At 35.1% G+C, this 15,330-nt stretch overlaps 1 protein-coding gene across 12 annotated transcripts in view; it reads right to left on the reverse strand.

The window, feature by feature from the left end:
• TAX1BP1 (Tax1 binding protein 1) overlaps positions 1-15,330 on the reverse strand; it is a 96,698-nt gene that overhangs the window by 47,128 nt on the left and 34,240 nt on the right. For all 12 annotated transcript variants that reach the window (XM_055293586.2, XM_063608983.1, XM_055293587.2 and 9 more), the window contains exons 6-8: positions 3,373-3,521; positions 3,195-3,285; positions 1,033-1,218 (exon numbers count right to left, since the gene is read on the reverse strand). In XM_055293586.2, the coding sequence (XP_055149561.1) occupies positions 1,033-1,218; positions 3,195-3,285; positions 3,373-3,521 (426 nt within the window). The remainder of the gene's footprint in view (positions 1-1,032; positions 1,219-3,194; positions 3,286-3,372; positions 3,522-15,330) is intronic.

Here is a 15,330-nt window from a genome sequence, read left to right on the forward strand (position 1 = left end):
TATGCATAATATGCAGCAAAAAATCAGTAAGTCCAAAGTTATATTAAAAAAGAGGGAGGGGTGACAGGAACGTCCTCATTATAAAAGATTACCTACAAATAAATGTAGAAGGAATTATAGAATTTTTTAAATCACCATTTTTCTATCATTAATTATTACCAACATAATAGCTGATGCAGGTGACAAGCATCAAAGGACAATAAAACCATTGGGGAAAGGCTGTTGGAGAACAGGGTGTTTATACAGATTGCTTAATAATCACAAAGAGGGAAAGAAAAGAAAGGCACCTATATAGAGACAGGTAGGCCTAACTTTAAACAAATTATTAAACCTAACATTATCAAGAATGGAACAAATCGACATTATATAACTTTTGATATGATTCCAACAGGATGGACAAAACATCATCTATGTCTTTTCTTGCAAAAATGTCTCACCTGAATCTAGTCATGAGAAACAACAGACAAATCCAGATTATAGAACATTTTCTCAGATTAACCTGTCTTCTCCAAAAACATCAATGTCATAAAAAGTGTAGGGACACTATTCTAGACTGAAACCAACTCAAAATACAACAACCAAAATAATAATGTAGTCTTTGACTAACTGTGAATCATAAAATTTTAAAGGTTATATAAGAATACATTTGGGGCAATTTGAATGTGAACTAACTATGGGAATGACTATTATTCAATCAATGCTAAATTCTTAGGTGTAATAATGGTGTTATGGCTATGAAGAAGAATGCACTTGTTCATAAGGGAGACATGCTAAAGTATTTAGAGTAAATTATCATAATACTTACAACTCACATTGCTCAGGAAAAAAAGGCATATAAATGGGGGAGATAAAACAAAGAATGGCAAACTATTTTAGGGTACATTAGTATTCATTGTTCTGTTCTTCCAACTGTTTTGTAAGTTTGAACTTTTTCAAAACAAAAGGCTGGGGGAATTAAAAATGAAAATCACATTACATACATTTCATAGGTATGTTTTACAATCTTCAAATACATACAGCAAAAGTACTTACTTTACTTGAGGTTGTAAGCAGGAAAGTCCTTTGCAGATTTTCCTTTTCAGCCAAACATAACTGCAGCCTGCCAATCTCTTCTTTGAAATGAGTAATCACGCTTTCTTTGTTCCCATCTAAATTTTTTAAAGTCTGGACCTCTGACATAAGCTTGGTATTTTCTATTTCTGTATTCTTCAAATGTACCTGTAATGGTGTTTGAAAATGTCAAGAATATTTTAACTCCATGACCTAAGTTAGTCAAAGTTTAAAATACCATTATATTTCTTAACTCAAAGACAATGAAAGGAAGGAAAGACATACTAGACTAGGATTTAGGAGACCCAGGTTCTGCCAAATGACTAGTAAAGCATGTAGGAGCAGAACACAGCTTTCTAAGCTTTTTTATTTTCCAGAGAGATTATTCTAAGGCCTAACAACATTACCTGATCTCTAAAGTCTTTTCCTTTGATTTAATAGTTTCAAGTTCTCTTTAAAAATGCAAATAGATTTGGTCGCTCTTTTGGGGAAACAAATTATGTTATTTGGCATATTCAAATCTGGCATGACAAGACTCTGGAAAACTAGAAGGAATACATTCAAAAACATCTCAAACAATTCCATTTTCTGCAGGTGAAAAGTACGATATCATTTAGTTTCAATGTGCTGAAAAACGTTATTTGTTGACTAACCCAACTATATTGATTTTCCCATGACTTTCGCTATTGGTGATTTGCTCCTAACAGATATACAAATCAAATTCAATAACTGAAATTATGAATACAGACCCCTAGTGTCCACTATCAAGTATATCCTGCTTTAGTTAAGAGTAGTGAGGAGAAATGAATTAACTTACTTCTTGCACTTTACTCTTTAAATGTACAGAATGCTGAAGGACTAATTCCTGTTCACAAGGATAGAATATTAACTCCTGATTCTCTGAAGGCATCGGCAACCAACACCCTTGCAGCATCACTTTAAAACACTACCTGATTTTCATAATCATCAGCTCATTAAATTGACTTAACAAGAAACAGACTTAACTCAGAATGTTCTTGAAATTCCTCATCTGGAATTGCCTTCAGGAAATGCTTATGAGCCACTTAAAAAAGTAAGTCTCAATTTGCACCCACAACATTATTGACAATTAAGCTAACTACCCTATAGTTCAGGGTTGCTTAAAAAAATAAATAAATAAAAACTGCCGGGCACGGTGGCTCACGCCTGTAATCCCAGCACTTCAGGAGGCTGAGGCGGGCAGATCACAAGGTTAGGAGATGGAGACCATCCTGGCTAACATGGTGAAACCTTGTCTCTACTAAAAAAAATACAAAAAATTAGCCAGACGTGGTCGCGGGCACCTGTAGTCCCAGCTACTCAGGAGGCTGAGGCAGGAGAATGGCGTGAACCCGAGAGGCAGAGCTTGCAGTGGGCTGAGATCGCGCCACTGCACTCCAGCCTGGGCGACAGAGGGAGACTCCATCTCAAAAAAAAAAAAAAAAAAAAAATTCAGAACTTCAAGCGGTCAAGATTTGTTAGCAGTGAGGATATTTTTACAAAATGACATCTCTGAAGATATTCTAAAAGTCAAACTCTAAAACGGGATCATTACTAAATTAATGTTCTCCCTGATACATATATATATATATATATATATATATATATATATATATATATGTATGTTCTTAAAAAGGAAAAATAGTTACATGAATTGTGATAAACAAGTATCTTAATGCCATTAAACCTCTTCAACTTATTACACACTACCTATTAAGTAACTAAAACAGCAGCAAATTAATTCCCTGAAAAACTAACTTTTAGGGGTGATATACAATATGACTGTGACTTCCTCCTTGCTCTCTCCTGGATCACTCACTCTGAGAGAAACTAGCTGCCATGCTGTGAGGATATTCAAGCAGCCTATGAAAAGACCACTTCAAGAGGAGCTGAAGGGCCTCCTGCCAAAAGCCACTGGAGTAAGCCATCTCAAAAGCAAATCCTCCAGTCCCAATCAAGCCTTTAGCTGACTGCAGCCCTTGCCAACATCCTGACTGCAACTACACAAGAGACCAGAGCCAGAACCACTCAGCTAAGCTGCTCCTAAATTGCTGACCTACAGCCCCTAAGTTCTGGGGTCATTTCTTCTGAAGCAACAGGCAATAGATATGGTAAAAATAAATTACCTTATAAAGTTCCTTCTCATCCTTCTCTGTCTTCAACTGACACTCAAGTTGTTCTCTTTCATGTTGTGCCTTCCTGAGTTTGTCCTTTAAACTGAGATAGGTATAATAAAGTAACATTATAATGTTTTAAAGTTTTAAAATTTTTATTGAATTTATTTTTTAAAAGCATGAGAAATACCTGTCTAATTCAGTTTCTTTTTCAATTGCTTTATGTGTTACTGACACAATATCTTCCTCAAGCTGGAGGGCTTTGGATGTAGCATCACTGAACCTCTTCTTAAACTCTTCATTTTCCATTTTTAAACTTTGTGTTACTTCAGTAAGACCCTGAGAAGTGACAACAAGGTATTTTGAGAAACACAGAAACATAACCAGTAAAGCAAATTTGCATATCTTTAAGAAAACTATGTAGTCTTAGAATTTTAATCCCACATTTGTTCCCTCCAAAATTGAGAAGCTAAGACTATAAAACCTGAAATGATAACATATATTTAAATTTTCATATACTAAACTAATCGATAATTTGTTTTTTGTTTGTCTGGGGTCTCACTTTGTCACTCAGGCTGCAGTATGGTGGCACAATCACAGCTCACTGCAGCCTCGACTTCCCAAGCTCAGGTGATCCTCCCACCTCAGCCTCCCAGGTAGTTGGGACTATAGGCACCCACCACCACGCCCGGCTAATTTTTTTTTTTTTTAATAGAGACAGGGTTTTGCCATGTCGCCCAGGTTGAAACTCCTGGGCTCAAACAATCCTCCTGCCTCGGCCTCCAAAAGTACTGGGACTACAGGCATGAGCAATGATTTCCCCCCACCTTCAGACTTTTCATGTACCCTGTGTGTTGATTTTACTAACTTTTCTCCACCAGGGGGCAGGCAAGAAAAATGAGGAAACATTTTTTAAAATTAGTCACAACAAATCAAGTCTTACACGACACCATCAAGGTTAACACCCACTTTTTCTAGAACAGGTCACTAAGTGCCATCAAAGCACTAAAATATGCCTAAAGCCATGTTCTTAATGTTCTTGCCAGTGTGACTCAGAGGCCTAAACAAATATTCAAAGACACTAAGACAAATATAAAAGAGGTAGTAAGTGCAACAAATATTGAATTGAATTTCTACTTGGAATATTCTACTTTAAATGGACAATTTATAAGACTCAAATATAACAGTGTATATAGGGAGGTGCTTTGTTATAGAAAACTATACAATAAAAGAATTGGTAAATTAAGATAAAATTATTTTTATTAAAGAACAATTTTAAAATTTCTCCCCAGAACAGTAATACTTACCTACCCAGCAACGAAAACTAAAAAAAATCACCATTCTGCCAGGTTAAAAGTATGAAAGATTATATAGTATTTATAATTCACTTTAATTGACATAAAAGAACTCACCCAAGTATTTTACTGATAGAATATCATTTTAAATATCTTGCTAGAATATGAACATTGCTACATTATTTTATAAAAGTCAGATACACCCTATTGATTTTTGTTCAAAGCAAATGTTTGTCTGACTGAATCTGTAACACTAACCAAAAACTGTTGTACCAAATGCTTTTTTGGTTCCAATGCCATAATACCAGAGAAAAAACAAATAATATTTATTTCCTCTGCAATCATAATGATTGCTGTGAAATTGGGCACATTCTCAGGATTTGTCTTGTTGATTTATAAAGACGGCCAGAGAGGTTTCTAAATAATGTTTACATTTTTTTTATTTTTAGTTTTACTAATGCTCTCTTGGCACTGCAAATACACTACAGATTTAACCCAAGTATTTCTCCTTGGACAAAATTACTTTCCAATCCTGTAAGTAATGAAGCCCTATAATGGGTATACAGCATTCTACAAAATGCATAGGAAAAGAGAAAAAAATCACTAGCAACTGAATGTAAATTATGAACTAATTGCTTTGAGTCAGTTAATTTTACAGTGAATTATAAATTAACTCTGACTACAACAAGCGTCTTAGACTCTTTCTCTGGTGCCCCCATAAAGGCACCTGATAGCTTCCCAGCATCCAAGCCTCCTTTCAAAACACATGAAAATGATAAAGTAAGGATTATTCTTCAGGCCTGTGGTTTTCATGTCTGAGTTAAGCATAAGCATCTTCAATGTGGCTCAGCCCTCCTTAGCATGAAAAAGCTAAGAGCTTTGCCATTTCAAACAACTAGGAATCATGCTTTCAAAAATTAACTTTAAAAGAGTAAAATCTAAAAGACAATTTTTCTACAACACTTTTGGTCATTTGTAAATCATGCCAAAAGGACATCATAATTCTAATATTAAAACAAAGAAAATCTCCATCAGATAATTAAGCCTGCTACATTGTATGCCGATATGAAAACAATCATAAGAATTGGGGCAAAGGGAGATAAAGAGATTTGAGTACTTCAGATTCATGCAGGGACTTTCCTCCCGCTTCTAAACTAAAAAATCACTGTTTCCATGAGCCACTATTACCAGTTCCCACAAGTCATAACTCTCACATATGAATAACCAGATAAAAAGATTATGAATCATTCATCTAGGTGGCTAAACACATTTTAAAAGTATTTAAAATAACAGAGCACATTTATTCTCATGTTAAAAAATAAAATTCTGATTATAAACAAAAGTATATGAAGAAACCAGATACAGTATCACTAACAATTATCTAGAAAAAAGGTATGGTATTCTAGATTCACACATATACAGAGTAAAATTTAGTAAACTAGCACCTGAACACTTTAAATAACAAATTATTGACAAAACAATTATTTATGAAAATTGCTAGTCAGATTTTAAATCAAATCCCACTCATTTTACTTAATCTGGCTTTTCTCAAACACCTAATTTTGAAATCAACTAAAATACCAAGTTATGATGACAGCTACACAGACTATAAAGGCATCTTCTCTGGTTTCTACAAATCCACCAGACAAAAATATAAATAACAATATTTGGCCGGGTGTGGCAGCTCACATCTGTAATCCCAGCACTTTGGGGGGCCTAGGTGGGCGGGTCACCTGAGGTCAGTAGTTCAAGACCTGCCTGGCCAAAATGGTGAAACCCCATCTCTACTAAAAATACCACAGAAAAAAAAAATTAGTTGGGCATGGTGGTGTGTGCCTGTAGTCCCAGCTACTCAAGAGGCTACTCAAGCGGAGAATTGCTTGAACACACGACGCGGAGGTTGCAATGAGCCTAGATCACGCCACTGCACTCCAGCCTGGGCGACAGAGCAAGACTCCATCTCAAAAAATAAAATAAAATAAGAAAAGAAAAGAAAAAGTTTTTAAAATGGAAAAAAGCTTATGGAATTTGGATACAAAGAAAGAATATTTTTGCACAGCTGTACATGTTTGTGTTTTGAGCTAAATGTTATTTCAAAAGAATCAAAAAGTTTTTAAAAAGAGAGTGAAAATGTTACAGTAAGCTAAGGTTAATTTATTTTTGGAGAAAAAAATATTTTATACATTTAGTGTAGTCTGGCCAGGTGCAGTGGCTCATGTCATCCCAGCATTTTGGGAGGCCAAGGCGGGCAGATCACCTGAGGTCAGGAGTGCAAGACCAGCCTGGCCAACATGGTGAAACCCTGTCTCTACTAAAAACACAAAAATCAGCCAGGTGTGGTGGCACGCACCTGTAATCCCAGTTACTCCAGAGGCTGAGGCACAAGAATCACCTGAACCCAGGTGCCGGAGGTTGCAGTGAGCCGAGATCACACCACTGCACTGTACTCCAGCCTGAGCAACAGAGCAAGACTCCGTCTCAAAAAAAAAAAAATTAATTAATTAATTTAGTGTAGTCTAAGTACACAATATTTATAAAATCTACAGTAGTGTACAGCAATGCCCTGGGCCTTCACATTCACTGACTACTCACTCCCTGAATAACCTAGAGCACTGTCAGTCCTGCAAGCTCCATTTATGGTAAATGCCCTATACAGGTATAACAAATTTTACATTTTATACAATATTTTTACTGTACCTTTCCTTTTCTAAGATGTCTAGATATGTTTAGATACACAAATATTTACCGTGTGTTACAACTGCCTACAGTATTCAGTACACTAACATGCTGTACAGGTTTGTAGCCTAGGAGCAATAGGTTATACCATATAGCCTAGGTGTGCAGTAGGCTATACTATCTAGGTTTGTGTAAGTACACTCTATGATGTTTGCACAAAGAGGAAATCACCTAATGACACATTTCTCAGAACATATCCCCATTGTTAAGTGGTGCATGACTATAGTAAAAAAATGTGATGAGGGCTACCTTCAATTCACTGAAAAATCTGCTATGAACAAATGTACTTAAATTCAACTTTTATAGAAAATAACAGATCCAAGCATTATTTTTGTGGTTGGAGTGGAGAGGAGGGGGAAGAGAGACAGGCTACAAATATACTTGTGTCTAAATTATTTCCTGAATATGAATTTATTCCACAGACTAGTGATTTTTTTTTTAACATTAGGTTTCATATACATTTTTAAAGAGTTAGGGAATAAGTACAAAAATTTAGGGTAGTATAACTTTACTTAAAATTGCCTCTTAATTTAATTGAATGGGAACTACTCAATGATGCAGTCCTATGAAATAAACTATAAAAATGCTTCATTTTACAGTTCTGTACTTATCAATACAAAAATTACAAGTTTAAAAGCATATAAATATATTGTTGAAATAATATATTATGAATTTCTTAAAACTATTACTTTGTAAAGCAGGTACAAAATTAAAGTAATTGGCTTGAAAGAAATATATTGCTATGTATACATAAGTTATAATAATCAACCCATGTATTAAAATTAAGCCTTTTGTATCTTTTCTTGATGACAATTGGCAAAAACAAACAAAAACAAATTCAATGAGATCATAAATTCAAAACTGGTTTTTGGCAATTCCATGTATTAGATACTAAATGCCTTAAACTGCCTCTGTCCAAAACCAGGTACCTAATGCTATGATAACAATAACAGCTATCTTGAGAGCTACTGTGTAGGAAATGCTATGTGCTTTATGTATAATACATTCTCATTTGATGAGCACATGGCCTAAGAATTAGGAACAACTATGATGCTCGTTCACACGAGAAAAGTGAGCCACAGAGAAGTTAAGTAGTTTATCAAAGGTTACACAGCTAGTAAATGGAAGAACTGAGAATGATTTCAACTTTCCAATATTCTTAAACAAAAGTTTTCTAAAATAATAACTGAAAATTTTAATAGTTGAGGTACTGAAATTTTGGTAATTTGATTTTTATCTACTCTTGATATGACCTTTCTTAACAGTGGTACTAATAAATAGATTAAGTTATAAGATACTCTCCAAAGATAATTTCCAGATCTCATTCACAAACTGCTAAATTCAAAGACTACTATATTGGTGTTGTGTGTTGTGGCAGAGACAGCTGGTTGTCTGCCAAATTACAACCTCCTTTCAACCATAGTAACTGCATATCACTGCCAAACTACACTGTATTCCCAGCTTCTCTTGCAATGCATTATAGTCATCTAAATTATCATCAGTTAAATATAAATGAAATGATATATATTACTTCCACCTCTACAACTTACATTATTGATCACGCCTTGTCTAAGATCTCTTTCCCCTTTTCATTCAGCTGAAACCAGGATGTGCCAGTGACCAAGTTTCTATCAGGAAGACATAAATTCTCTAGGAATCTAAGGGTGGGCAGTGGAATGATATAAAAGGTAACAAGGCCCCTGAATAATCATGTAAAGCAAATCTGCGATCCCCTCCCCAGACTTCAATGACTTATGACATAGACTGTTACATTAAGAACAACAAAAACTTTACACTGTTGGGTTTCTTTGTCTTCACTCTAATTCATTATTTATCCCTGACTAGTATTCAAATCAAGTAACTCATCTGATACACTGCCATTAAGACAAAAAATTAAATTGGCTATGTAATAAAGTATAAGATATGCATCACTGATCATACCCAAATTCAGCTACTATTGTAAATTACTTTAAGTATCTGAATCTTGAAGAGAAAATGTAGCAACTAAAAGCCAAAAAATAAGGAAACTACAAAGCTAGTTCAAACACTGCTATGATACTGAGTATACTTAATCCAAAAACAGCCAATTTGAAGGGCAGCAAATACATGTGGTAGAGGATCTCAACACAGTAAAGCACTTGTCAGAAACTGCCTCAGGATATTTGCCTCAAAAATCAAAAATCTAGATATGAGCCAAGCACAGTGGTGCACACCTGTAGTCCCAGCTACTTGAGAGGCTGGGGTGAGAGGATGGCCGGAGTCCAGGAGTTTGAGGCCAGCTGGGAAACATAGTGAGGCCTTGTCCCTATATTTTAAAAAAAATGTTTACATCAAGATATAGAATATTATTAAGCAATAAAAAGAAACAAAGTACTGATGTATGGATGAACCTCAAAATCATTACGCAAATGTAAAAAAAAAAAAAGGCAAATATAGAGACACAGACAGTAGACTCATGGTTACCTAGGGCTGGAGACAGGGTTATGTAAGGAGTGACTGTTAATGGACTCAAGGTTTCTTTGCGGGATGATAAAAAACATCCTAAAATTAAATTGTGGTGATGGTGGCATGACTCTGTAAATATACAAAAAAACCATCCAATTGTATACTTTTTTTTTTTTTTAAACAGAGTCTCACTCTGTCACCAGGCTGAAGTGCAGTGGCACGATCTTGGCTCACTGCAACCTCCACCTCCCAGGTTCAAGCAGTTCTCCTGCCTCAGCCTCCCAAGTAGCTGGGACTACAGGTGTGCGCCACCACACCCAGCTAATTTTTGTATTTTTAGTAGAGATGGGGTTTCACCATGTTGGCCAGGATGGTCTTGATCTCTTGACCCCGTGATCTGCCCGCCTCAGCCTCCCAAAGTGCTGGGATTACAGGCTTGAGCCACCGCACCTGGCAAATTATATACGTTTTTTAAAAATCAAGATAATTGAAGTTAACATAGGTTGGCTTTTGGATGCTTGCTTTCTTTTATATCTGCAACTGAGTAATCCTGGATACAATCTTACAGAACCTATCTATATTCTTAAGTCCAATAAAGAGCATATTAAATAAAAGTCCACGTTTGTTAAACTAAGTAATATAAAGTACAAGCAGCTACTCAAGAGTGTGACTAGGGGAACAGTACTAGACCACCGACAGTTACCAGGCTATATCAAGACAAGACACTTGTACAAAATATAAATCAACTACATCACTAACCACACTGTTGGGTTCACCTAACAGCTTGTCATGGCAATACTTTCTCAATGAAGGAGGTAATGCATTTACATACATTGCAGTGTACATTTTTCATTCCAACACAGACCAGTAACAAAGTTTCTGAACCAGCTACTTTGAGTACCATGGAATAGAAAACTAAGAACAGAATGCCAAATACGTGCAGAAAAACCATACAGGCTTTTAACCTGGGTACCTAGAATACTAGATAATTCATATCACTTGAGAAAGAATATCTTGGCTCCTCTAAATAAACATTTCTCCTGATAGTGACTCTAAAACACACAATTAGATGCAACTAAAATAGTGCCAAGATAGAGTAACAAGAACCAAATGAACTCTACCACCTGAAAACTAAAAAACTGAATGAAGAACAGCTCTCAAGCCACTGGACATCAGGATAAAAGGTCAGTGAGCCCTGAAAGAAAAGAAACAACAGAGGTCACCTCTATAACTGCTCCAGCTTATTACTGTCTAGAGAGACTTTTAAGGCCACAGGGCAAAGAGGCAAACTCAGGCAGAACCCAGTGGTCTCCCTGAGTTATGGAGAGAAACTGAGAGTCTAGGAAAGCTAAGGAGAATAGAGTTTTCAGGACAGAGTACCAGAGAAGAATCATGTAGAAAAAGAACTCGAGAGATCTGCAAGGAGTCCCCTTCAAGTGTTGAGCTGATTACTGATCAGCATATGCATGTGAGGAAATTAACCCAGGCTGGAGAAAGAATCACCCAAAAAGGACTACAGGGAACAGTGCCTGGAACTCAAAAAGGGCCAGGAATAGTGGTTATTCCTACCAGCCAGAGTGGAAAAACGCATAATTCATGGGAGAACAATTACAGTATTCCCTAATTGAAAGAAGGGTCTTTCCTCAGTAGTGGGGAGAGAGTAACCCCAGTCTAAATGCTGCTCTGGTACCACCAAACAAAGCTTGAAAACAAGGCTCAAAAAGATCAAACTGTTGCCAAGTAATTAAACCACATCCCAGAACAAAGCTCAAGAATATTTTTAGGAATATAAAAAACATCCCAACACCCAGCAAGGTATAATTCACAATATATGACATCCAATCAAAAATTACTAGGCATGCAGAGAGGCAGAAAAATATAACCCATAATGAGTAGAAAAGCCAATCAATCAAAACTGATACAGAAATCAGCCAGATGAAGTTAATGAACAGACATTTAAACATGTGTATTCCATATGTTCAAGAAGCTAGAAGAAAATTGAACACAGTAAACACACAGAAACATGAAAGACATGAAAAAGACTTAAACTTCTAGGAATGAAAACAACAATGTCTGAGATAAAAAAATATATATACTGGATGGGACTAATGGCAGATTAAATATTGCAAAGAAAAGATTAGTGAACTTGGAGACAAACAAAATTTAACTATTTAAAATGAAACAGAGAGAAAAGGGACTGAAAAAAAAGCACGAGTGAAAAAAAAAGCACGAGTGAGCTCTGAAACAACTTTAAGCAACAAAACATATGTGTACTCGAGTCCCTGAAGAAAAGGAAAGACAGAAAAAACAGCTGAAGAAATAATGGCCTAAAATTTTCAAAATTTAATGAAAACCATAAGTATACAGATACAAGAAGGTCACTGAACCCCAAGCATAAAAAATAAAGAAAATAAAGAGGACACAACATAATCAACTGCTTAAATTCAATGATAAAGAGTAAATCTTAAAAACAGTAAGAGAAAAAAACACATTAAATAGAGAGGAAGAAAAATACTAATGACACTGAATTTCTCATCAAAAACAATAAACGTGAGAAGAACCACATTTTTAAAATACTCAAATACAAAAACTATCTATCTAGAATTCTATACACAACAAAAATCTCTTTTAAAACTAAAGGTAAAATAAGACTTTTCCTAACATACAAAAGTTGAACAAATTCATCAACAGAAGACCTGCACTACAAAAATGTTAAAAGAAAGTCCTTTCAGGCAGAAAGAAAATTATACCAGACAGAAACCTTTGTCTATGCATTTTACCAGGTTGGTTCTTTATAAGAATCCTTAAAATTACTTACAATACATTGAAGAATACTTAAGTACTCCAAAAGATACCACTACCATTTTGAAGGGAAAATGGTTAATTCAATTTCCTAAATGTTAATTTACATTACTAGAATTTCAAATTTGAAATTGCATAAAATCTCCCTAAGAATTATGTACCATGGTAAATTTATCAGTCAGTGCTTGACCAGATAAGCAAACAGCTGGGGAGAGACAGAAAAACAGACAGACGAACAGACAGACTGAGAGAGACACTAAGAGATTTGAGCTTGTGTAACTGTAGAAGCTGGAACTAGTTTGTGTAAGGCAGGCAATCAAGACATTTATAAAGTGGGAAAAGCAAGAACAAAATAGGATCCACAATCACCAGCTGAAGCCCGCCAGAATGGACTGAAAACTGAAGTCCATGTTGGTTTTTATTCTGACCCTGATAGTCTCAAAGGTGTCTTGAGCATGCTGGGGTCCTTCCTGACAGACCTAACCCAAGAGATGGAGAAACTGAAAGAGGATTCCACAGAAGGTAGGGCAATTGCGCCTGGCTACTACTACCTCATACAAACAAGGTGAGCCAGGAGAGAAGCCACAACTTGTATAAGCTACAAAAATGGCTGCTGCTTCACTTCTGACTTCAAATCTCAAGCAAGAATCTCTCTTGTGTCTCATCCTAAACAAATTATAGAGAAGGGAACTCTGGAAAATAAGTTCAGCCTAGCAAAGCTGACATATTACAAAGCTACCACCATAAAATTCCATTTATCAGAAAGAACTCCATTTGACTTAAGTTCCCGCAACTCAAAATTCTAAACTTTAAACTTTTAATACATATGATCCTTCAACTGTATTATCAATGAGTTTCATCTAATCATACCATTATGTGTCCTAGTAAATTCTGATAAGAAAAACTTCTTTCTATAAATGAGAAAACCACTTCAATGACTAATATCCACAAAGACATTACATTACTGTACTAAAACTATATGCTGATTTTTTCCCACAATTTATCCTTTCTGAAATGGAGATGTATCTTACAATCAATGGTATGTCTTAGTTTGCTTGGATTATTTTTTTTCCTGGCAGTAATGATGTTATCACCACCATGGCTTCTCAGGCTCAATGAAGTAAGATATTAAAGGCTTCCCAAAATCTTTGCAGGAACTACTGATTTTCTATTAAAATTATAATCAGGACAATCTTAAATAAATGTAAACCACATTTCATAAAATGTGAAACATAATTTAAAAGGTATTAAACTTCTTTTTTCTGGTTTTCAATCAAAACATGATCAGTAAATGGGCAATGTGACACAGTTATGTGATCGCTAGAGGGAGACAAATGACTGCTGTTTTAGTAATACAAAATCTTTCAATTCATTTGTCAGCTGTTACAAACTGGTATTTTCATCCCTTTAAATACCCGAATACCCACAATATTTATAAAATGATAAAGTACGAAATAGTGCTTTTTTAAAACCTCTCAAGAGAACTGGAAGGCCACAGAAAAACACTGAAGATGCATAAAAAGGAAACATTGTAAATGGCTCACATATAGTAAACCAGGACTGTCCAAGAATGATAGTTTTTAAATATATGTTTTTTTAAATCCTTTTCAAGACCATAAAATCCCATATCCAAAATAAAATGTCACTTTCAGACCCTTCTTTTGACCACAATTAAAGCTGGTCAGAAGCCCCAAAATTCATTGTTATCTATTTATTCCACAAATACTTGATGAATAAAGAGACATACTATACTTGTATCTGTTTTATAAGCCATTGTAATACAGCAACAAAAACACCTAGCTTGGGTTTTCAGGTTCTCAACTTTGCCACTTGTTAACTAGATGACTTATCCATGAGGAAGCCTGAACTCAGAAAAACCAAGTGACCACTTTATTTCAATGAGAATAAAAAGGAAAACTCTATCTGATGACAAGTTATTCTCTGTAGTATATGCTGTCACTCTACAACAACACAAATTATCTTTACGTTTTAGAGAAGAAACAGCCAAAAAGATAAATTATGATAGCTTAAGAGATCCACACTAGCCAGAGAAGAGATCTTGCACATTCTCTCACTCCCATACCTATGATACTTCCCAAATATCTGGTGATGTCTCCTACCCAGTTTGTGAAACTTAAGAATCAAAACAGTATGAATACATTTAACAGTTTGTAACATCCTCCATTACATTGTTTTGGCAATATTACTTTAATATTCTCAAATATAATATAGTTCAAAAATGCCTTGAAGTACATCATATCCATGTTATTATTCAAGTTGAAAATACAATTATATGAAAAAACTCAATTCATAGTTTAGGCTCCAAAAAAATTATAAACTAAACTAACCGAAAATCTTAATAGAGGCACAGCTCTTTTTAGTCCTATTTGAAAAACAAGATTCAAAATCATTGGTTCTCTGAGCCTCAGTTTTAACTCTTTCAATTTCCAATATGTATCCAGCACTCCAAAATACAAACAAGAACACAATGAAACATACAAACTAATTTTCACAGAAGTCTTTGATAAATGTAAAGACGGGGTTTTTAAAAAATACTCATCAGTACAATAGATTATTTGGCAATAAAAGGAATGAATTAATAATATATATTACAACATGGATGAACCTTGAAAACATTATGCTAAGTGAAATAAGCCAGTCACAAAGGCCACATATTATATGATTCCATTCATGTGAAATGTCCAAAATACACAAATCCATAGATATAGAAATTTCAATTAGTGGGTATCTGGGACTGAGGGAAGCAATCAGAAGGTAAATGGTAGAGTAACCACAAGTAAGTAAAAGCTTTCTTTTGGGGATGAATTTGTTCTAAAATTAGACCATGGTAATGGTTGCATGATTTTGTA

This window comes from Symphalangus syndactylus, chromosome 9 (assembly GCF_028878055.3).
Source record: "Symphalangus syndactylus isolate Jambi chromosome 9, NHGRI_mSymSyn1-v2.1_pri, whole genome shotgun sequence".
Taxonomy (NCBI): domain Eukaryota; kingdom Metazoa; phylum Chordata; class Mammalia; order Primates; family Hylobatidae; genus Symphalangus; species Symphalangus syndactylus.